The 23,928-nt window shown below is 59.2% G+C and overlaps 1 protein-coding gene across 2 annotated transcripts in view; it reads left to right on the forward strand.

The window, feature by feature from the left end:
• The window catches only part of PDE9A (phosphodiesterase 9A), a 96,640-nt gene that overhangs the window by 11,695 nt on the left and 61,017 nt on the right, over window positions 1-23,928 (forward strand). For both annotated transcript variants that reach the window (XM_013981283.2, XM_005654079.2), the window contains exons 2-3: window positions 16,943-17,013; window positions 18,676-18,753. In XM_013981283.2, coding sequence (XP_013836737.2) covers window positions 16,943-17,013; window positions 18,676-18,753 — 149 coding nt within the window. The remainder of the gene's footprint in view (window positions 1-16,942; window positions 17,014-18,675; window positions 18,754-23,928) is intronic.

A 23,928-nucleotide genomic window follows, 5' to 3' on the forward strand; every position in this document is an offset into this window, starting at 1 on the left:
CCCACCAGCCAAGGCACACCGGGGGGTCGCTGGCAGCCACCAGAAGCTGCAGAAAGACAGGGAAGCCCCCCTCCCCGAGAACCGTCAGGGGGAACTGAACCTGCAACCCCCAGTTGCAGACTTCTGGCCTCCAGAAGGGTGGGAGGATAAATCTCTGTTGTTTTAAGGGGGCTCTTTGTGGCGCCTTGTTGAGGCAGCCCCAGGAAACTCATGCAATGCCTCTTTGTAACTTAATTTCCTCTCGGAGTTCCCTGGTGGCTCAGCAGGTTAAGGATCTGGCGTTGTCACTGCTGTGATGCAGCCAAAAAAAAAAAAAAAAAAAGCTAACTTAATTACCTCTTTAAAGGCTCTGTCTGCAATTGCAGCCCCTCCCACCCCCAAAGCCGTGACCCTTCCTGAGAAAGGGCTGAAGGCACAGCTCCCCAGAATCCTCGCGTTCTCACTTCATTCTCGCTGGGAAGGGACGGAACCTGGTGCTTGCTCACCAGGGCGACCCAGCCCTGCAGCCTGAGCTGGAGGGAGGGGCCCTTCCTGCCGCCCCCCCCCCCACCAGGTCTCACTTTCACTGGGTTTTTTCCACGTCTCATCTTTCGCTCTTAGCATCCTCACGATCCGACGTGGAACCAGGCTGTTGGGAGAACCCTCCCACGATGGTCCCCCTTGGGCCGTGGCCCCAGGCGCCCCCAGCACTGCCCTCCTGCCCCCTCCCCTCCCAGGGCACTCCGGAGCCCCGACCCCGGGATGGTCACCTGGGTGCTGACACAGCTGAGCTGAGACTGAGCCGGGAGACGTGGGCAGAAGAGCAGGACGTGGCCCAGGAGGGAGGGACAAGGGTCCAGGGTCAAGGGCTGCCTCCTCTGGGACTGGAGCTCAGAAGGGAAGCAAATCGGAAGCAGAGACACCATCAGACACGTCCTCCCAGGCCTCTGGGTTGAGCTTCATCTCGGCCCATCTCTTGGTCCTTCGGCTCCTGGATTTTTGCGTTTCCAATCCCCTGCGATCCATTATTTATAACAGCGGAGCTTGGTCTCAGGTTCCAAAAACAAAAACAAAACAACCCCGAAAGATGGCAGGGGCGGCGAGTGGATCAGCCGTGACGAGAGGCCTCCGTGCGGCCGCAGATGCAGGTGGGAAATGGGCCCTGAGCACCCACTGAGCCTCGAGGCGCCCAGAGCCTGGGCAGGCAGGTGTTTGCAGCGTCTGGGCAGCTGCATCCGCTCGTGGACATCTCCAAGCAGGACAGGAATTCCCACGACTGCCGGCTGGTCCCCTCCGGCCTCCCTGCCTCCCTGTCTCCCACGGGAGCTCTAACGGGAGGCAGGCGGGTGGATCACAGTCTGACCTGTTCCCGAGCCTTCCATGTCTCCTGTTTAACCCGTCGTCCCTGGCCTCGTCTTGCAGTTTGGCCCTAATCCTATACACACGCCGTGCCTCCCGCAGCCTCAAGGACTCCCATCCCCTGCAAAAAGATCGCAGCCCTCTTAGAACGGAGGTCAAGGGTGTATCCGTCCGTGGAGCTGCTCTAACACATCGCCCCAAACAGCATGACCTAAAACAACAGGAATGTATCCTCTCGCCTTTCTGGAGGCCAGAAGTTCAAAATCAGTGTCACTGGGTCCGAATCAAGGGGTCGGCAGAGGCCCGCTCCCTCTGGAGGTCCTGGGGGAGAATCCATCGACTCCTGGCCCCTTCCGGTTTCTGGAGGCTGTCCGCAGATTTTGGCTTGTGGCCGCATCCAGCCAGTCTTCCAGGCCAGCATCTCCCGGTCTGTCTGAACCCGTTGTCACGTCACTGTCTCCCCGTGTGCGGTCAGCTCTCCCTCTGCCTCCCTGGTGCTTTTGTGACTTCCTTTCTGGCCACCTGGATGATCTCATCACAACAGCCTTAATCCAATCAGCTGCACAGACTTTGCCCGGTCAGGTCAGGTGATACGCAGAGCGAGCTTTCCGGGGCTCGGGCGAGGGGTCTGCAGCGGGGGGCTTTAGTCAGGACCACAGGGCTCGTAGCCACTGGGCTGTGAACGTGGTCCAGCCTCAGCTCGACCACAGCTCCTAACCCAGCGGGATCCCGCGGGATCTTTGGGGAGTGTGGGCGGGGCAGAGCCAGGTGGTCACACCTGCCCGTCACCACCAGCCCGACGCACCTGCTCCTCGTGGCCTCCCCACCCGTCCAGGTCAGCTCTCTTTCACAGATGTGTCACATCTGCCTTTACCTTCGTGGGTGTCGTGGACTCAGCGCCTCGCCAGCCCCCAGCTCCATGTTACAGGCGGGGTCGCAGCGCTCTCTGCTCCCCCGCCGAGCCTAGCTGTGCGTGCAGATTGAACGCACTCCTGCGTGCTGGGCAGCGGTGCCTCTCAAGCCGTCTCCCTTAACAGAGGTTAATCCAGGGCCTCCTGTGTGTTGGAGCCCAGAGAATGGGCGTGATGGGGAGGTGAGTGGCGGGGGGCCGTGGTGTGCTTCTGAACAGCCTCCCGCCCGCTGCCTTGGGGGCGTATCCAGCGGCCCTAGCATCCGCGGACTGGGGTTCCCTCCAGCAGGGCCATGTGCTGGTTGTGGATCTTGGGCCTTAGTTTCCACCTCTGTAAGTGGGGACCGTGCGCGCCTGGCCGGCGTTTGGATGGTGTTACCACACGCTGGATGTCTTGGTAAGTACCTGACAGAGGCTGCCGCGTGGCAGCCAAGGAAGGTCCGCCGTGAGGAGGGGAAGGGATTTGCCCATGACCCTGGAGTCTGTGAGAGGCAGAGCTGGGCATGGCACGCGGAGGCTGGCTTTGGATCTGTGCTGCGAGTGCACCTCTGTGGGGAGAAAGAAGCCCACCTGCCGGGGGAGGTGGCCATTCCAGCATCCAGGGCTCGGGGCGGAAGATGCCCCTGGGGAGCAGGTGGAGCTGGCATTGTCCCCATCTGAGGATGGGACATCTGAGGCCAGAGATGTGGGAGCCTTGCCAGGGCTCAGGGGTTATTAGAGAAGGAGCAGAGTTGGGTCCAGGAAGCCCAGCTCAGAGGCGTTTCCTCAGCCGGTTCATCACGGCCTTGCCAGCTCTGCCCTGGCAGTGAGGCTGGTTCAGGGGCCTCTCTCTGCACCCGTCCCAAATCCGCCCTCCCACACCCCCAGGGGCGTTGTACGTGTGCCCCCGCCCCTGCCCTGGGCTGCGTCGTCGATTCCTGGCGTCTGTCCACACCCAGGCTGCATCCAGTAAGGGCTGCGTCTCATAAGGGCTGGGTCTCACCCTCTTTCCGACGCGTCACTCCCGCTCATGTGCTGTGACCTCAGGAAGGTTCCTCCGCTTTCTGAACCTTCTGCAAAATAGGAAAAGCAATCCCCACCCAAGCTTTAAGGATCAAAGATAATGCGTGTTCTTCAAAAATAATCAGCAAGAAAAAGAGACCACCTCTCTCTCTAGAATGTGCTTTAACATAACCCTGGGAGTTCCCTGGTGGCCTAGCGGTTAAGGGTCTGGCATTGTCACTGCTGTGGTGCAGGTTCGACCCCTGGCCCGGGAACTTCCGAATGCTGCGGGCGTGGCCCCAAAGTAAAACTCAATCAATTAATTAAATAATCCCAATGGAAGGAGAAGCTGGGCAGCAGACAAGCAGGGCGGGTCTCGTGGTGACGCCTACAGAAGCCGGGAGGTGGGGAGTAAACCTCTCATGCCGGACCCAGCCATCTGCTTTTTACAGATTGCAGCATTTCCATTACACCAACGTTCTTTTATTTATTTTTTCAGAAAATGTATGTCATGCATCTGGCTTAGAGTAATAAATAGTTTTTGTTATGATTTTATATTCTTTTCAAATGACATGACCAGAAAAATGCCTCTTGAATTGGAAAGGGAAATAAGGCCTAATTCAGACTTGTATCTTAGCAAAGAAGCAATGATGGCCTGCCTGGTGGTGAACAACCATCCTCTGTGTGTGCCATTGTTGTCGCATGTTCTAGAAACAAGGGGCAAGACAGCACAAGTGGTACGTTTGCATTCGTACAGCTAACTTATAAGTAGAGGTGACTGGCAGACGGGCTGCAGATGTACTTGGATGGATGGATGGGGAGACAGATAGCCTACAATCCCTTCTTTGCTGAACGTGTATTTATTTCTTGAGTGATAATACAAAAATCAAATGTGGGATTTGGGTCTTGGTCTCTTTTCAGCTTGTTTGCTTTATATACTAAACATTTGTAATTCTCAGGAGCTGAAAAGGCAATCGAATTCAGCTTTTCACTCCCCCAAAGACAGCAGAGCTGCAGAACCACCGCTGAGTTGGAGCTGGCAGTTCCGGTGGCTGGTCTGGTGGGTTCTGAGTGGTAGAGCTGGAGCACGAGAACAGGGGCCAGACGGAGACATTCTGGTTTGCTCTGAGGGCCAAGCCCTGTAAAAGCTTCTAGAGGCTTATAGAAAAGCTTAATAGTTTATAAAGGCTATAAAAGAGGAAGCATGGTCTGATCGACAAAGGTAAAGGAATCTAGATTGGTTTATTTTCCTCTGCGTGGAACGGGAGTCTAAATCAATACTCCTTCCAAATAGCAATCCGAAATATCAGTAATTTGAGAGCAAAGCAAACCGAATGCCGACACCTTTATGGGGGGGGGGAGTGACAGCGACGAAGAGGCCGAGAGACCACCTCTACCTCCCATTCAGACCACCATTGAAAGCCTGACCTCGGGCCCTGCATGCGTCTCTGGGCTTGGAGCCACACGGGTGGAGTCTGTATCCAGGCCCTCACGGACCCAGCCAGGCCAGGCTCTCTCTGTGGCTCAGAGGCCTCGTCTGTGATGGGGATGATGACAATGCCAAGCCCACGAGGTCCTCCCAAGGACCCGGGCTGCAGGGTTTAAGGCACTTGGCCCAGCTTCTGGCCCAAGCATGGGCTCGACCTCATTAGGTGGTGCTGGTGCTGGTGGCAGTGAAGGGATGATGCTGGCGCTGTGGTAACAGTGGTGATGCCTGGAGGTGGTGGGGATGGTGGCGATGGTGGAGATAGAGGTGGTGGTGATGGTGGAGGCGGTGGGGATGTTGATGGTGGCGGTGATGGAGGTGATGATGATAGAGGTGAGGGAGGTGATGATGGAGGTGGTGGCGGTGATGGAGATAGAGATGGTGGTGGCAGTGCCCGTGGTCCTGGTGGTGATGGTGGAGGTGGTGGGGATGTTGATGGCGGCAGTGATGGTGGAGGTGATGGTGAAGGTGATGATGAGAGAGGTGAGGGAGGTGATGGTGGAGGTGGTGGGGATGTTGATGGTGGCAGTGACAGTGGTGATGGTGGAGGTGGTGATGGTGGAGACAGTAGTGATGGTGGAGGTGGAGGTGATGGTGGAGGTGGAGGTGATGGTGGAGGTGATGATGAGAGAGGTGAGGGAGGTGGTGATGGAGGTGGTGGCGGTGATGGAGATAGAGATGGTGGTGGCAGTGCCCGTGGTCCTGGTGGTGATGGTGGAGGTGGTGGCGGAACTGGCCTCATTAGCCATATACCCTCAAAATTTGGGGTCAACCCATTCACACCAGGATGCTTGGACACCAGGGTCCCCGAACCTGACGGGCAGGTCCTGTGCTCACAGCTGGATACAAAGGAGCCGACTGAGACGAGGCCCGCGCCTTGCAAAGGGTCCCTCCGGGATGAAAGGGGAAAACTGACACAAAGCAGAGTGAGGCCCAATTGATCACTCAGCCCGTCCAAGTCTAAACCCTACATGATCCTCTTGACAAAAAGACACTTGTGTGGACACGACCCCAGCTCTCCCTGCACCTTGGATGTAGTGGCACGTGGCTGGTGGTACCGGGAGGTCCGTTAGAGCGTCAGAGCCGCTGCTTTGGGGCAACTTTCCTAAGACCGCATCTCCTCGTGCCCTGACCCGAGAACCACCGGAAGTGCCACCTGTTGAAGGAAAGGCTGTGTGTCCTGGGAGCCTCTTGCTGGTGAACGTGGGGCTTTGAGGGTCAAGGAGGCGCCCCTCCACCTCCGGGGAAGACGCCCCCGCGTTCCATGGGCCTCCCTACAATCACAACTGCACTGCCCTGAGCCCTTCCTGTGTGCCAGGCCCTCCACCCGTCAGGATTCGCCCTGGTAACATCCGTGCCAATTACCCTCACCCCGCAGACAAAGAAGCAGAGCCTCAGAACCGTGAGGAAACCCGCCCTGGGCAAGCTGGTGAGAAGAGAAGCTGGACTCCGTTCTCTGCCTCCTCCCTACCCACCCCTCTGCCCTGCATGTGCCCAGAGCAGCGTGCAAGCTTGACGCCCACCAAGGGAGATGGGGGAGCCGCGGGGCGCCTTCCACCCCAGGGCCCACCCCCAGGCAGACCGAGCCAGCTGAGAGCAGCCACTCACCAAGGTCACTCTGCCGAGCAGCCTCCGTGCCAGGCGCCCGCTGTGCCCTGATGCCCACGAGTCAGCGCAGTGACGGGCACAAGTGTAGCCACAGAGGTGTTGTTTCCTCAAAAAAATTTGCATACAACCCTGATATATAAGGCTTATATGAGCAGTTAAATGACCCAAGTGCTGGTATTAGGACCCACTGATTCTGTAAATCCGAAGCTCCAGCACCCAGTAAAGAATTAACGGGAACAGAGAGGGTCCTTGCGGGAGCACCGTGTTTGGAATTGGGGGCCCCAGGGCCACACCACCCCGCGGCCCCGGACTGGCCCTAATGACTGGGCAGCGCTGCCCTGCCGCTCGCTGGCCAGCGGACATGTACGGGACACTCGGGTCTCAGGACAGCAGGCGCGGGCAGCCTTGGCACTGACCAGCTGCACCAGACGCCAAGGATGACGTGTCCCTCTGAGAAGGCCCTGATATTTAAGTTATCACAGCCGAGTACTAGTTTCTAGCTGGTGTCTGAAGGAGTTTCCATCCATCTACTTAAAGAAGGGGAGTCGGAACCAGGGCTGGCAGGCCACCACCCCTACCCCTGCCCCAGGGCAGCGCTGGTCAACCAGCCCCCTTCCCAAGTCTGGGGCGTGGCTCCCCCTCTCAGCGGCTGGTCTGGTCCCCGTAGGACCCCTGCCCAGGCTCCCTGCAGCCCCTGGGAAGCCTCCACACCTGTCCTGGTCACTGAAAACCTCACTTGGGTGGGGTCAGGAAGACACGTGGATCTGAGGGGCATTTGGTGACGTCTGGAGCTGCAGAAATTGTTTAACAGGAAGGCTGGCAAGTGGGTCTCAGGACTCAGAGCAACTGTGGGGGGCGGGGGCGGCTTCTCTGCAGCCCTTCTGTCCGCTGGGCTTCACACGGATCCCTCCAGCCCTGTCCCGCCTCTGTCCCTGCAGCCACCCCCTGGGATCTGCTTCCTGGTCCCCCTCCAAGGAGGTGCCTGGCCCCGCCCTTCCCTCCCCATCCAACCCCCCCCCCACTCTGTCCCTGTATCTCTCTCTCCTCTGATTTGCCCCCCAGTTCCCCCCACTCCCGGCCACATGCCGTTTAAATACTGATTTTTGTCCTCTGGCAAACTCATTTAATTTTCTCATCCGCTTGGCTTGGTGCCAGAGTATTCTTTCCAAATAAAAATGGTAAAGACCTCTTTTCCTCTGCTACGAATTCTGTGTAAATGCAGCCCAGCCTGCTACCAGAAGAGAGTGTTCAGGAGCCTGTTCTGTTATCAGTGATTAACCTCGGCTTCTAGATCTAGATAACTTTTTTCTTGGTTATAAAAGCCCCGCGTATTCACTGTGGAATATTTGAAAAATACAGAGCCGTATAAAAAAGAAAAGAAAAGAACCCATCATCCCAGCAGACTGAAAACAGCGGCGAACGTTTCAGGATCTTTTCTGCTGGTGTTTTCTGAGAGAGACTGGCTTTCTTTCACGTATTTTTTTATTTTGACCATTTTCACTCAGCTTTGCATCAGCCATATAAAACCGTATAAAACCCAGTTTCAACCGCCTGTGTACTGTTCCATCGTGGACCCTTACGAAAATGTAATCATTTCATTGTTTTGAGACATTTAGCTCGATTCCATTTCTCTGCAATAATTAACAGAAAAGAACCCCCACACACACCAGCTCTTTGCTCGCAGAGGCTGCTCAAGGCAGTGGTTTGGGCCTAAACCTGGGATGCGACTGGAACAGTGCCTGGCACTTAATAGCTGCCGTTGTTATGCTATTATTTTCTTCAGAGCGGCTCCTGGACATGGGACTCTGGGTCAAAGGGCACACGAATTGCCACACGGCTGCCCCGCAGGGCTACCTGGACCTGCAGTCCTCCAAGGGCGACCCCCTCCCCAGTCCCGGCCAGAGTCAGTGGGGAGGGGGCCGCCTTCGAGGACTGCAGGTCCAGGTAGCCGGGCTACTCTGTGACCCCGGGGTGCTTCTGGGGTCATTAGGGTGACGTGCGCCTGTGAGCAGTGCTGTGGCCAGAGCTGCGGGCCCTTCACCCAGTTCTCCCCATGGGAACGTCTTGCAAAATCACAGAACGGGGTCACCGCCAGGATAGCGCAGGGAGACAGCCCACCGCCCTGTGCCCTAGGTCCAGTGAGTTCTAGACATGGAGCCATACCCGCGGGATCTCCTATCCAGGCCACAGTCTCGCTGTCCGGTTCAGTCCTGTTCAGTCCTTTTCATGACCCCGCCCCCGCCCCCACCCTCAAGCAAACACTGTGTGCTCTCCATCTCTGTGATTTTATCATTTCAGAAGTGTCCTATCAGTGGAGCCACACTGGGTGTAATCTTTGGGGGACTGGCTTCCATTCACGCAGCATCAGTCCCTGGGGATCCAGCTCAGTCGTCCCATGGATCAATCCCTTGGTGATGAACCAGAGTCTGTTTCACGGTCCCCGGGGAAGGGCCTCTGAGCCATCCGTCCCTTTCGCCTTCGGGCCAGTGCGATGATGTGCCTTCCATTTCTTGGAGGCCAGCATGGCTGTTCTGAGAAGTCACGACCCTGTTTTGGTTGTGATAGAATTTGTTCCAGGATGAGTTGCATGGTTTCCTCGGTCCCCTGGCACGGTGAGGGCGTTACGAATCGATTAAAGCGAAAGCACGTTTTCAGGAGACAGAGAAAAAGAGGGCCCACCTCGCTTGGTAATTGCTTTTCTGTCCCGACACTGCGGACCTGAGTGGGGACCGGATAGTCCCGCCCCGGCCGCTCTGCCTGCGTAAGGGCTGAGTGTTGATTGGTCTTTGTAGGTGACCTTATTTGCATGGGGAAGAGGTTATATAGAGGCGGGGTGAGGCGTGGGCACACACCTTCCGGGTGGGGAGTGGGAAGGAGCAGCCAGGCTGCTCGGGGTGGGGGAAGGGCTTGCGCCATGGCCAGAGGCTCTGAGGTCTAATCTCCTTGAAAGGGCCTTGAACCCTCTAACAGCTGGGTGCAGATTTCTGAAGTCAGTGCGACATTTATAAGTCACATCGTCAGGTTGCAAGAGTAGATGTCTGATGATGTGTTACTGCAGAGATTTCAGATGCTCAGGGGGCTGAGAGGAACAGGCAGCGCGGATGGAGCCAGGAGGGGGCGGAGTGAGTGTTGCTGGAAGAGGCGTCCAGTTCTGATGAACAGAGGAAGGAAACCGAGCCGGGAGCCCGCGTGCAAGAGCCGAACTCGCCGCGTCCCCTGGGAAGGGAAAGGTGCCTGCCTTCCCTTCCGCCTTCGCAACCTCAGCAGGATCCGGGCATCGCCAGACTCGGGGCTCTCGTCTCCAGCTGCCGCCCTTCAAAAATCACGTTGGGGGAAAGATTGCAGAGAATGATAATGAGGAAAATTTTGCTCGAGGTTCGTTCCTCCAAGTTCAAAGACGCTCTGTGAAAACTGTTGCTAGGGCAGTGGAATAAAAAATTTCACCGTCGGTGTGAGAGGGAACAGCAAGACAAATGGACATAATTGCATGTCTTACAACCACCACCCCGAAAGCACATCCTACGGACACAGAGTTTTTAATGATATTGAGAAGGAGCTGATGCCATCCTGCATGATGAGCTTGGTGACACGGCCCCCTGGTGAGAAAGACAGTGGCCCGCCCCGCAGAGGAAGTTCCCCGGGGACCACTGCTTTCTCAGGAGGCCTCCGACCCTCCCAGCTCTGCCTGGTCCCTGGTCCCTCGTCCCCTCCAACATCCACCCACTGAATTTTTCTTTTGTGTTCGTGGTGGGTTTTGCCTTTCCCAGCCTGCAGAACTGAACCCAAACCTAAATTGCTGGTAGGTCATATCTTATTTGTCCAGAACCAGGAGTATTTCACAACATAGCCCGGCGACCGTCCACGTGAGAAACCCACAGTTTCCAGTGGTCCCTGACTTGGTGCCAGTGCACACCAGAATTTGACAAACCCAGCAAGAAGTGTTCCCAGCAGCTGCAAGGACGTGCCTGCGACGGAAGTAGGAAACCGAACTGGGGTCTGCTCTGGATTATGGGCACAACCATGCGGAAGGGAGCTCAGCCCAGCCCCCCAGGGCGCTTAGAGGTGGGGGCGGGGGACGCTTGGCGCCTCTCTGCTTGCTGGGCAGCTCTGTTCTGTTATTACTGCCCCTCCCCGCGGGCGCCCAGTTACTCAGAGAGGAAATTATGCCCTTAGCAGCCTCTGCCAACCACAGTCGGCTGAATAGATGCCAAAACGGCCAGAGGAAGTGGGGCAGGAACAATGGCAAGCCATTTTCACCTGCGGAGCCCAAATGAAAGGACGCTTTGCCCGGTTTTCACGTGTTTGAGCACCCCCAAGGGCGCCCCCACTTTCCGAAGCCAGGCCTTTCCTGTGCCTGGATCCTGGGGGCTCAGCACTAGTGCCCCCCGACCCTGCCATGGGCTTCTCCATCCACCACATTAAAGAGGGGGCAGCAAGAAGCCAGGGCAGAGCTGGCGATGGACACCAAGAACAGCAGTTTTTGAAACTTTTTTTAAATACTTTGACCTGTGTGAATTCACATGTGGATTTCAGGCGTGTGTGTCGGGGGCATAATCTCAAATGTGTGCTGCATAAATCAGGGCTGATGTCCGGCAGACATGGAATCTAGCATCTTTGCACCGTCAGCCAGCATTTTCTGGGCACCCACCCAGGCCAGCACCCCGCCCCCCGCCCCCGCCCCGGCTCTGGGCACATGGACAGAGCAGGATTCAGCCTCCAGGTCTAAATGCTGACCAGCACAGCAGCTACCACCATACAGGGCAGACTCGGAAGCAGGAGCTGGCTGCCCATATACCACAGTCGAAGATGCTTGGACAAGGGCTGGGGGCGGAGTCATGGGGGGGCGGAGCCTGAGCTGCCTGAAACCCCAGGCGTTACAGTCCCAGCAGCTTCCCTGCACCAAAAGTTCAGTCCCCAGAGGTATCTCAGGGAACCAGCCACTCCAGACTGGAGGGTGGGACCTGTCGGCACCTTCCAGATTCACCGACACCTGGCAGGGGAGCCAGCTTGCAGCCTGAACACGGGCAGCCTCGAAGCAGCGCTGGCGGCTTTCAGGGGCCAAGCGTGAGGGAGCTGACGCAGGGCCCCCTCGGGAGGTGAAGGGCCCCCCAGGAAATGTCCAGCACAGGTGGGGCTGCCTCCATCTGCGGGTCAGCAGCTCAGGGCCTCTGCGGGCCTCGCTGAAGCCTGGAGCCCCGCTCCCCCATTGCTGGGCGTCCCCGGTCCTGTTTCTCCTCCAGAGCCCGCGGCATGCAAATCGCTTTCCAGAACATCTCAGCCGCTCCTGATTCACCCGGGTCCCCTCTCCCTGCGCCATGTCCTTGTGCCGAAAGGCCCAGCTGCAAGTCCCTGGTTGAAATCTCCCCAGAGGAACGTGGAAAACCTTTCGTTCCAGCGTGGTCTGTGCACAGGCCGCGGTGCGCCCTCCAGAAGCCCCGGCTCCGCCGTGATCAAATCTCGGTCCTCCTAACCTCGTAATGGGAAACTCGATTATCGGAGCTGCCTGGCGGCCTGGAGACCATCCATCCTCCTGCTTTTCCACACGCAAACGGCCGCGTGTGGCTGGGACCCGGGCGCTCGGGGGCTGCTTTCTGCACCCCCACCTCCATGAGCCTCTGAGTGGCGTGTCCAGGAGGAGAGGCCCTGGAAGAGGCCCCTGGGCTCAGAATGGACCCGAGTCCCTCCCAGCCTTTAGAAGCTGCCCTCCTGTGTCTTTAGCCTGGAGGCCACGTGGACGCGGGCTGGCAGGGTGCTGGCCATCTGCTCCACAGCTACCAGCCCTGCCTTTCTGAGTGTGTTGGTGGAGGTGCTTTTTGTTTTTTTTTTTTTTTTTTTTTTTTTTTTTTTTTTTTTTTTTTGTCTTTTTGCTATTTCTTTGGGCCGCTTCTGCGGCATATGGAGGTTCCCAGGCTAGGGGTTGAATCGGAGCTGTAGCCACCGGCCTACGCCAGAGCCACAGCAACGCGGGATCCGAGCCGCGTCTGCAACCTACACCACAGCTCACGGCAACGCCGGATCGTCAACCCACTGAGCAAGGGCAGGGACCGAACCCGCAACCTCATGGTTCCTAGTCGGATTCGTTAACCACTGCGCCATGACGGGAACTCCCGGAGGTGCTTTTTGATACAGAGAAACAGAAACGTGCTGTGCTCTCCTGCCCTCCACCCCTCGCGGCCTCCCCTCCACCCTGTGATCCTGCCCACGGGCCAGGTGGGGACAGCCTGGGTGAGACGCCTGGTGACCGCACAGCGCACCCCAAACACCCCCAGCTCTGAATCGATCAGTTAAAGTTCTCACGAGGAAAGGAGATTGTGTCCTGGCCAGATGGTCACAGGTCAGGCCAGGAGGGCGGGCAGGGCCACCAGGGGCTGGGGCTCTGGGGAGCAGGCTGGACAGCCAGTTGGTAGAGGCACCCTGTGCCGAGGAGTGTAGCTTGGCCACTGCAGTCCCCTAGGTCTCAAGCCCAGGGCCCCCCACCTGTTAAGGACAGGCCTAGAGCATGTCCTCGGAAGGTCCCTGGCTGGGAGGACACAGCCCTGACCCGAGCCCTGGGTCCCGCTTCCTGGGCTGCTGGACAGGACGAGTCAGGGCTGGTCCCAGCCATGACCTGCGCCAGAAGGCACAGTCCGCCCGCGTGTGCCCCCGGGACACTCACCTCTGGACAGACTGCTGGTCCCTTTCGCCCCAGGACTGTCCTGCCGTGGGCATGCAGCCCAGGAGCCCCTGCCCCACCCCCATCCTTTCTGGAGTCGCAGGTTCCCCGCCCTCCAAGGAACAGTGGAAACGGAGCAGCTGGGCTCTTTCTTCAAGCTCTGGAGAGCCTGCGGGTTGTGCGTTTGAAGTCCTACTAAATAAGACTTGGTGCCAAATGGGGTACAGCCGTAGTCATTTTGGGTGCGTTTGGAGGCAGCGGGACCCCGAGCCATTCCACCCACACTCAGGACCCTAGAGTCAGTGGGATCGTGAGCTTCCCAGGCGGCCAAGATGCTGTGGACTGAAGTTTGCATTCAAGCAGCAGCGGCCTCAGGACCCTGTTCAAACACTCGCCCCTCGTCTCGTCCCTGAGAGGCAAGTGGAGCAGGCGCCATCCCCCCCACTCACAGGAGGGCAGACCAAGGCTACGGGTGGGGACAGTCTTGCCCACAGCGGAGGCCGTGGGGGGAGCCAGCGCATAAAAGAATAGCCCCCGGGGACCGTGGGGCCCAGGACCCCTGCCTTTGCTGCGGCAGCATCTCCAGGGGGAGCTGGTTTGCACATGCGCATTTCATGCCTCGCAGAGCCTGGGAGCCGGAGCTCTTTGGGTCGTGTGTGTGCGCTGGGCCGTGGTAGGCCTTGGGTGGGATCCTAACGCCCTGACCACTCGCTGGCTGGGCCCGAGGGAGCCTCGCCAGCTCTGCTCAGAACAGGGCTTGGCTGGTGGGTGGTGCTCTGAGAGTGCCCGCTCTCCAGCTCATGGGGCAGCAGGAAGGTTCTCGACGCCCCAGTTCCCTCTGCCCTTCACGGGCCCCGCCGCAGGTGAGGGGGCACCCGCATCCAGCAGAGGGGGGCCTCTGAGTTCTCACGTGTGTGTCCTGGTTTAACGTCACGGTGCTGGGTCAGAGCACGTGGAAGAGTCTGGGTGACCTGCTGTGCTTACCGAGGGACTCCAGCCCCGGGCTGCCTCCGCATAAAATCCCAATTTCTCCGTTAATCTCGCGGCCTCCACATCTCACGTGTAAATTCCATTTCCCCAAAGCTCCCCCCCACCCCCCGCTGCTTATTTCTGGATCAAGGCTAAAGGCTTTGGAAAAGGATTCAGCATGTGAACAAAAGGCCTTGTGCCCTCCTGACCAGGCTGCCTGGGGTGGGGGAGGGGATCGCCCCAGGCCACCCAGGCAAGCATGAAGCAGGGGCTGGTCCCCCCACCTCCCCCAACTACTGCGTTTCCTCCCCCGCCCCCCGCCCCCAGGAACAACCCATCGAGGCCAGGAGCTTCTCCTGACACCCGGCAAAGGGCGAGGCTGGGAGTTCCCGTTGTGGCTCAATGGAAACGAATGACTAGCATCCATGAGGACGCAGGTTCCAACCCTGGCTTCGCTCAGTGGGTTAAGGATCCAGGGTTGCTGTGAGCTGAGGTGTAGCTCGCAGACATGGCTTGGATCTGGCGTTGCCGTGGCTGTGGCGTAGGCCTGCAGCTACAGCTCTGACTGGACCCCTAGCCTGGGAGCCTCCATATGCCGCAGGTGCGGCCCTTAAAAGAAAAAAAAGGCGAGGCTGTCCAGGCATTGCTGCATTGGGGTTCGCATGGAGCTTCACCCCAGAGCCCTGCTAAAGGCTCATTAACTGATGAGATAAACACAGCAAAAGCATGACTCCCACATACGAAATGGCCATGCGCCCACGATTTTTGCCTCGCTGGTTAGTTGAACGAGGGAACCGGTCAGATGTGAGGGCCAGTTCAAGGGGGTCAAAGCGCCCGCATTTCCGCACAGCAGAGGGACGCTGGAGCGGAGCTCCGGTGGACACAGCACAGTTTTCCGTGCAAATCTTTTCTGCTTATTTCTGACCTCCTCACAGCCCCCCAGCCTGTCGTCCAGAATTATCTCACAGCCCCCCGGGCTGTCGTCCAGAATTATCTCAAAGACGGTTCTGGATCACAGAACCTCAGCAGGTTTGGCTGGATCGGCCACATGGGGCAGCGGGAGCATCCGTGGGCGCTGTGAGTCCGGGGTTTGCTCTGCTGGGAGATTTCGTAATTGGACTTTTTAAAGCTTCTATTGTTTGCTTGCCCGAGTCGAGGGACTCTCTCCTCCAGATTCCTCTGCAGCCGAGGCCCTCAGGACCCCCGAGGGATGGCCTTTGTGTCCCCTCCCCCGGGGGGGGGGGCGCTCGTTAGCCTGCACTCCACCTCTGTCACACTCAGCTCCAAGCCGCCTCCCCCTTTTCTGGAAGTCCCGGGCAAATTGAGAGTTTTCACAGACAGAGCTCCCCGCCCCCGGCCCCCCTACCCTTCGGCCCACCCCTGCCTTGTCCTGGGGTCTGGAATGAACCCACAAAGTCCGCCGGTGCCAAGTGGAAATGAACTTCTCAGTGGTTCAAGTGGGAACATCAGAAATGGTCCCGTGTCAGTGGGCGAATGGCCAGGACCACCCCACCCCACACCCCTCGAGGGCACAGCCCGCGAGAGCTAAAGCCTGGGGGAGGGGGGCAGGGATGCACCTTCGTGAAAGCCCAGGCCTGACCCAAGGTCAGATGGAGGCAAGCGTCAGCCCCCAGCCAGGAGGCGCTGTGGAGAAGGGGTTGGGGGAGCAGAGCAGAGGGTCGGGGAGGGGTCCCCATGGACGAGAGTGAGGGTGGGTGGGACCTCGGCAAGGACAAACCCCGGAACCTCAGGCGCCCGGCGAGGGGCCACCTTCTCCTATGGGCCCAGCACAGGCTGCTGCCTCGAAAATGGGCACCTCCAGGCCTGAGTTCTAGCAACCGCTGCGGGGTGCTGGGCGAGCCCCAGCAGGGCCCGCACGGGGGCTGCTACAGGGGTCCAGCAGCCCAAACCTGGACACCGGCGCCAGGTGGACAGTGCAGATAAAGGGCCCCTTCTCGGAGGGTGCGACACCCCCCGGATGGTGGTGCTGGCTTTGTCTCAGCGTTGCCAGGCCAGCAGCGCGCAGGAAGCCGCGGTCGTCAGGGAGAGGCTGCCTTGAGGGGGGACTATCTGCCTGCTCCAGTTCGCTGTTTCCAATAAAAAAAAAAAATGATGCAGACTGATCTTTGCTGAAAACATGGTACTCTGGTCATTTAACAAGTCTCCCTGCGGCCCGGCCCTCCCACCCCGGCCCTGCCTGCAGCTGAGCAGGGGGCCTCACAGCAGCTGGCGAGAATGGTGATGCAGAGGGGCCTCAGCTCAGCTCAGCCTTGGAGAACAACCCCCGTCTACTGGGCTTGAAGCCCGTCTCCCAGGGAGGGGCTCTCGCTGAGAGTCCCAGGCGGACCCCCCCAGGGCGAAGAGAGTCCTGGGCAGGCCCCCATCCCCACCCCGGACAAAGATACGGATGCGAACACGTTTCTTTCCTGTCCAGCCAGGGCTGGACGCCCAGCCTGTGGGCAGAACTGCTTCCCGAGAAGTTGGTTCCCTGTGCACCCCGAGGGCTCACATCAGATCCTTTCTCGTTGCCATGCCTTCTGTGCTTCCGTCTGTCTGCAACCTCAGCCCGCAAAGCCTCCAAGGCAGTCTTAGGTTTAAGCAAATGCCCTTCCCCCCTTTTGCACAGCGGGCCCCCGTATGATGTTGTTGGGGTCCCCCGTGATGCGATGGCTGTAAGCGGAGGGGTCGAAGGTGTGTCAGTTGTCATCAGGATGGCACACAGCAGCACGTCCCCTGCGGGTGTGTTTATGGGGGTGACAGCTTTGTTTTTCATCATTCTTTTCAGCAAACCAAAAAGTGACATTTATCTCAACCAGTCTAAATGGAAGCAATGAAAAAACACTGTGTAACCTGCCAGGGCCCGGGGTTTTTTGGCTTTTGCGTTTGTTTTTTCTTTGTAGAATGCACCTGCAGGTTGGGACCGGGGGCGTGGGCTCTGGCGTCGCCATGGCAACCAGCGCTCCGGCCCCGCCCTCACGGCCCTGTGCTTGCTTCGCAGGTCATCTTCAGCAGGTACTGCAACTCCAGCGACATCATGGACCTGTTCTGCATCGCGACCGGCCTGCCTCGGTGAGGGACCCGGAGTCTCCCCTGCCGGGGGCGCCTCAAAAGTCACCTGGGGGGGGTACCTGGGAGGGCGAGGGACTGACTCTAGGGCACAAGAGGTGCGCGCTCACCTTGCACGCAGGACCTTTCACATTGGTGAATGAAACCGCAGAGGATGCAGCCACAGCTGTCCCCTGCCCGCCAGCAGCCACCACGCCACTGCACGGAGGAGGGAACCACTGGGCGGAATTAGGCAGAAACGAGTCTTAAGAGTTTCTTTCTTTCTTTCTTTTTTTTTTTTTTTTTTTTTGGTCTTCTTAGGGCTGCACCTGGGGCATATGGAGAGTCCCAGGCTAGGGGTCGAATCAGAGCTGCAGCTGCCGGCCTACACCACAGCCACAGCAACGTGGGATCCAAGCCACGTCTGCGACCTACTCCACAGCTCACACCAACACCAGATCCTTAACCCACTGAGCAAGGCCAGGGATCAAACCCGCAACCTCGTGGTTCCTAGTTGGATTCGTTTCCGCCGCGCCACGATGGGACCTCCAAGAGTTTCTCTTTATCTTCATTTGTTCCTCTCTTTGGGAGAAAGGGTGAAAGAGATGAGAACGAATATTCGGGCTCTGGTCCCCCAGCCCCACACGACCCAGCAGGGACCTCTTCTGTGGGGGTGGGGCAGTCCTCACAGGTCAGCGTCCCGGAGAAGACTGACATGGAAAGTAAGTCGAAAAGACCAGAAATCGACCTTCGAGAGCCATCAGAATTCCCGAAGAGTCATTTTCCCAAGTCAGCACTTTGTTGGGGAAGTGGATTTTCCGTCCTAACTTCCCGACTAAAGAGAGTGACCAGGAGCCACTTGGACCTGCTGTTAACTTTCGAGTACCATCCAGGTCCAGGAAGGTGATAGGGCGCCTTTCAGAGTCAGGTGAGAAAAAGGAGATTCAGGCATGAAATTCCACGTCTGAAATCCCAGCAAGGGGCAGCTTGTAGTAGCCAAAAATAACCCACAGTTTGGGGCATCTTTTTTTGTCTGCAGCTGCAGCATGTGGAAGCTTCCAGGCCAGGCATCAAACCTGTGCCACAGCAGTAACCCAAGCCACAGGGGTGACAATACCAGGTTCTTAACCCTCTGGGCCCCCAGGGAACCCCCGAAGCGTCTTTTATTAAGCCCTGTGCTAAGAAATAAATGTTATTCTTTAAAACGGCCCTGGGACTCAGGTGTCCCCTGCACTGCATGGATTTTAACAATGCACGACTGAAGGCCAGGGCATTGCGGCCACCCCTCCGCAAGAGAGGGGCGCCCCCCCGAGGGGAGAGGTGGGAGGAAGAGTCAGCTTATCCCCTTAAAACTGTTTGGTGGCAGAGGTTCGTGCCGTTGGACAGACTCCCGCAGGAAATGAAGTGCGAAGGCAGACCCTGGACTCATCCCTGGCTGGTGTAAACGCTCTTTTCACCACGGTGGGGGTTCATCACCCCACCCCGCAAACGGGACTTCCAGTCCCTCCCACATCCAGAGAGCACCTCAACCGCTCACTTGGTTTACGAGCCAAGGGCCAGGGGCTCGAGGCCGAGTCCTCGCCACCCTTTGGACGGGACGGGCCTGGCGCTGGCGCTGCTGCCTCCCGGGAGGCCCGGGTCCGAGGTCCACCCACGGGGGAGACACTGGCCTTTCCTGTCTTCCAGGAACACGACCATCTCACTCCTGACCACAGACGATGCCATGGTGTCCATCGACCCCACCATGCCCGCCAATTCCGAACGGTAAGCGGCGTCGCCAGCCCCTTCCGGTGGCGCGTCCGACGGGAATCTGCTCGCGCGGCAGGGTGTCCGTGGCGGGGTTTTTTTTCTTTCTTCTTCTTTAATTTACTGCTGCAGGAGAATCTGAATTGAAACCACAGCTGGGAGGGTCTCAAGGAGGCTGCCGTCTCCTCGGCAGAGCTGGTCACTTTTCGAGAAAGTACCAGCTCTACGTGTGGGAAAACTGAGGTTCTGCGTGGCAGTAGCAGAGCTGCCCCCCCCCCATCCCCGTCCATCTGGAGGGGCCGCAGGAGAGTCCCTGCCCAGGGCCTCTGGGCCACGCTGGGTGCCCTGGGACACGTCCTGGAAGCGGCAAGTGCTACCCCCGGCTGCTCCACACAGGACGGGAGGAGGCCTGGGGCCCTGCGAGTGGAGTCGGGCGCTGCCTGGAGGGAAGAGGCTCGGGCTTCTGTGGACTCGAGTCCCGCCCACCTGGCTGCGTGTGGCCAGAGGGCTGATAAGGGCTGAGCAGAGCCTCTCCAGCCCGAGCCAGCTCGTCTGCCCAGATGGGGAGGCCAGTTGGCAGGGCAGGGAGGGGGTGTCTGGGGTGGGGGGCTCCACCTGGCTGCTCCAGCCCGCGGGAGAGTGCGTGTGCAGGAGGACCCTCGAACATGCGGCCACCAGAGGGTCCCGGCTGCCCGTGGGCTCCCCGTGATGGGGTCCCCGGGACCTCCTCCATAGGTGCTGAAAAGATTCCCCCAACCAAGGTCCTGGCCCAGGGACCAGCACCTGCCCTTCTTCCTCTGTCCCCAGAAGCCACCTGTCAGCCACTGCCGGCCTGGGTGCAGGATGCCGGGCTCCAGACAAGGACACAAGGCTCCTTGATCAAGGCATTGCTGCAGAGCCAGGCAAGCAGCCCCCACTGCCTTGAGCGCGGGGGCAGGCACCCAGCATTGTCCTCCCCCAGCATCTGGATGCTTCTATGGGGGCCCCCCGTCCCTCCCCCTGCACCCCGTCACCTCCTGGATTTTTAATCTCCTCACCAGGCACCTCTGCCCGCATGCGCTGGGCTCTGATTACGCTCTGATTCTGGGCTCCCGGCTCCCCCGAAGGAGTGATGCTGACTGAACCCCCAAAGGCTCCAGGGGGGTTGCTGTAGATCGCAGCGCAGGCTTGGGCCTGACCCCACTCTGTTCATGAGGAAGGTCACGCGTGACCTGTCCCCCTGACGTCCCCTAGCTTAAAATCATGCCATCAGGGGGACGTGCCTGTCCGGGCAGTCTGGTCTTGGATGGAGCCAAAGGGCATTTTTCCTGAATTAATGGAAACAGTGTGTGGTTTGTTCCTATTCTCTCACTTCCTCGGCTCTGGTTTGGCACTTTTTTCCGAGCCAGCCCTTCTCAGCGGGAGGCAGTTTTGTTCCCTGGAAGACACTTGGTGAAGTCAGGGGACATTTTGGCCACAACAGAGAAGGGGTCTCTGGCACCCCGTGGGCAGAGACCAGGGCTGCAGCTCCATGTTCCATGGTGCCCGGGCACCCCTACCCCAGACACTCCTGCCTGAACGTCAGCAGTGCCCAGGCCGAGAGCCGGGATATATGGTCACCACCTTTCTCTTGGCCCAGCTGCCCGTTGTCCCCCAGGGCACCAGCCTCCTGTCCTGGCAGGTCCTGGCACCACAGGGGTGGTTGAAGCAGAGCCCCCCCCCCCCCCCGCATCTGATTGGCTAGGTCTGGGTGGGGCCCCGGAACAGGCGTTTCTGCAGGTTCCCAGGTGGCAGTGGTGCTGGCCGAGTCCCCCTTAGTCACTGCTCTGACCCCCGGGCAGCCCCTCGCTCCCTTTGTCCACTCCCCGCATGTGAGGTCACAGCCCTTTCTCCATTTGGGGCTGCCCCCCCATCCGCTTCCCCGTCTGTGTCTGTGTGCCCGCTCTCAGCGCCGTCAGAGGCCGTGTTCCCCGAGGTTTCGTCCAGCCCACTCCCGTCCCCCACCCCACCCGCGCCCCCACCGAGCCCCCATCTGCTCCGCTGCCCCCAGCTCTCAGCTCCACGTTTCCAGCCGCCATCCGGGGGCCCCCTCATCCTAAACATGCACAAAATAAACTGGTCCAGCCAGACCCGCGACTGTCAGCCCTGCCTGCGGGTTCAGGCCCCCAGGGGTCTTCAAAAAGGCGCTGATGACCAGACCCCAACCAGGACCAGGTCAATGGAGATTTTTGAGGGAGTTTTGAAAGCTCGCCGGGGGATTCCAACCTGCAGCCGGGGAGAGAGTTGCTGATGCAACGTGGGGACACCAAGGAGCCGCTCTGGACCCCGGGGCGGTGCTCTGCTCGCCAGCGTCCAGAAGGTCACCCGGGGTCTCCCTTTCTTGGAAAGTGCTGGATACATTTTGTTTCTCCCAGAAAACGTCCAGTCAGGTCGCGTCCCCGCCGCTTCCTCCAGCTCTGAAGGACCTGCAGCCCCCGGGCCAGGCCTGGCCAGGGCCTGTCCCCCAGCCTCAGACTCAGGAGCCGCCTCCAGGGACGGGCTCCCCGCCCCCACAGCACCTGCCTCCCTCTCGGTTCACGCTCACAGGGGCCACTTCCCACGGCCTCCTCTCCCCATTCCAAGAGCTCTGGGCTGTCACCGTCTGGACACTGATCAGAAGTCGGGGGCCTGCCTGCCCTAAAGGTTTGGGCTCATTTCAAACCAAATAGCATGGCCTTCCGCCTCTTCCTTCAAAATATGTCCTGCTTGGAGTTCCTGGCGTGGCACAGTGGTTAACGAATCCGACTGGGAACCGTGAGATTGCGGGTTCGATCCCTGGCCTTGCTCGGTGGGTTGGGGATCCAGCGTTGCCGTGAGCTGTGGTGTGGGTCTCGGTTGCAGCTTGGATCCCACGTTGCTGTGGCTCTGGCGTAGGCTGGTGGCTACAGCTCCGATTGGACACCTGGCCTAGGAACCTCCATATGCCGCAGGAGCGGCTCAAGAAAAGGCAAAAAGTAAAAAAAAAAAAAAAGAAGAAGAAGAAGAAGAAACGTCCTGCCTGGAGTTCCCATTGTAGCTCAGCAGTAACAAACCTGACTAGGATCCATGAGGATACGGGTTTGATCCCTGGCCTCCCTCCGTGGGTTAAGGATCCGGCATTGCCACGAGCTGTGGTGTAGGTCGCAGATGCGGCTCGGATCTGGCGTTGCTGTGGCTGTGGTGTAGGCCGGCAGCTGCAGCTCCGACTCGACCCCCAGCCTGGGAACCTCCATATGCTGCAGGTATGGCCCTAAAAAAAAAAATGTCCTGCCATAACACTCAGGGAACATTCAGAGCAGCATTTTCAACACCCTGAGACCCTGGAACACAGCCACCGGAGTCAGAGCGGCTCTGACTCAGAGCACCGGGCTGAGGCGCTTCCTCTGTTTTGGAGCCGAGAAGAAAGACAACTGATTGCTAATCAACCCTGATTCCTAAAGACAACAAACAGAAGACCCGCGTCCCAGCTCAGATTGCACTGCGAGGACGGAGCATCTGGCCCAGTGCTCCTTCGGGGCCCCTGGTTCCCTTTGACAATGTGGCGCTTCTGACAACACCCCCTCCGTGTCCACCTTGGCCGCTTCAAGATCCTCATCAGAGAAGAGACCCCCCAGCTTAAAGAGCCTGAGGAAAGAGGGGCGGGCAGCGGGGCAGACGGCGCGAGGGGAGAGCCAGGACGGCGGAGCGCACGCGTGCCCCGCACCGACGCTCCTTTGTTTCCCGTTTGGGCCGGGTTGTGATGCGCGAAGCTCTCCACCCGACGCGATGGCCGGGCCCTCCCCAGGATGGCGAGCGCGGCCACCTCCCCAGTTCCCGCGTGGCTCCCGCTAAGCGTGTTTTGAGTATTGGAGTCCAGGCAGGTGCATTCTGGAAAAAGACAAATGCAGAAGTTCAAGAAAGTGGACTCTCTCCGTTCCGACGATGAGGAAGAAGGAATGAAGGTGCACCTCGGTTTAGGCCGAGCCAGGAGTGTGTTCAGTCGTGGAAGCCGCGTGATTGGTTCTGAGAACATGGCTGTTGTTCAGTCAAGAGGATTAAGGGTGGAGGAGCCAAGAATAACCTTGGGGGGCTGGGGGGCTGCTGTCATCCGCACCTCCTCCACCCGGAGTCGTCAGGATACGCCTGCCGCTCTGACTCTGCCCACCCGCCCCCTGCACCTTTGCAGAGCCAGCACTGACCCCACGGCCCCGGCCCACCTCCTGCACCCGCTCTGCACCATCACCACCGCTGCCAGCATCCGCCTGTGGGGAAGGGGGCGGGAGAGAAGAGCAACAGGGGACTGGAGGGGGAGGGGGGCCCCTTCCTGCACCCTCGGGGCGGGCCCCGTCTCTCCACCCAGTGCCCCGCATCAGTGCTGCTGCTTGTGGGGCCCCTGAGGGCAGAGGAAGAGGAGACGGGGTGGCGGGGACGGCCCCCTCGCCTCAGTCCTGGGTGGCGCTGACACGTGGCCTGGAGCACGGCCTCTGGCCGCCTCTCTGGTTCAAAGTCCACCCCAGGCACACTCATCACAGGGGGTTCCAGCGAGGTGTCCCCTCCCTGACCTCTGGCTCCTCGCCCCTGCGTGTTGGCAAGGCTGACAGCTGCGGGGTGGGTCGGGGGAGGATGGGACCCCCTGCTACGCGCATCACTGGGAGCCCAGAGGCGCTAGGGCTGCCCTTGACCAGCCCTCAGGCCCCACCCCAGCCCCCCAGGCTCATTGTTGCTGTGGCTCACCTGCATACAGGTGGGGCCGCACCTCAGGCTGCGTGGATTCTAAGGCGGTCCACGATCTGCCAGGACCCGCATGCCGTGGGGCAAAAAATGCCCCAAATCCCAGAGAACCACTGTCGGGGCCCTTGGGAAGACAGCCTTTCGCTAAGCAAGGCACTCCCAGGGCAGCTGGGCAGGTGTCACTCCCTGTGCCAGGAGGAGCCTCCTGGACAGAGACCACCGTGGGGCTGTCCCTCCCTCAGCCACCGTGCCACGCGCTTGGGAAGTTTATACTTTACCGGTGTCTTAAATTGGAAACAATTTTCCGTGTGGCCTGTGACTGTTCAACCACAGGTGTCACCCCCAATTACTCACGGTTAACCGTTGTGTTTGGTGTGAACCCTTGCAGACTCTGTACGTGTTTGGCAGCCCTGAGCTGGTTCTCTGTCTGTGACCCCGTCGCTTGCTGTGTCTCCCTCATAAGATGCCCCGGGCATCCCTGCACAG

This window comes from Sus scrofa, chromosome 13, assembly GCF_000003025.6.
Source record: "Sus scrofa isolate TJ Tabasco breed Duroc chromosome 13, Sscrofa11.1, whole genome shotgun sequence".
In the NCBI taxonomy this organism is placed as follows: domain Eukaryota; kingdom Metazoa; phylum Chordata; class Mammalia; order Artiodactyla; family Suidae; genus Sus; species Sus scrofa.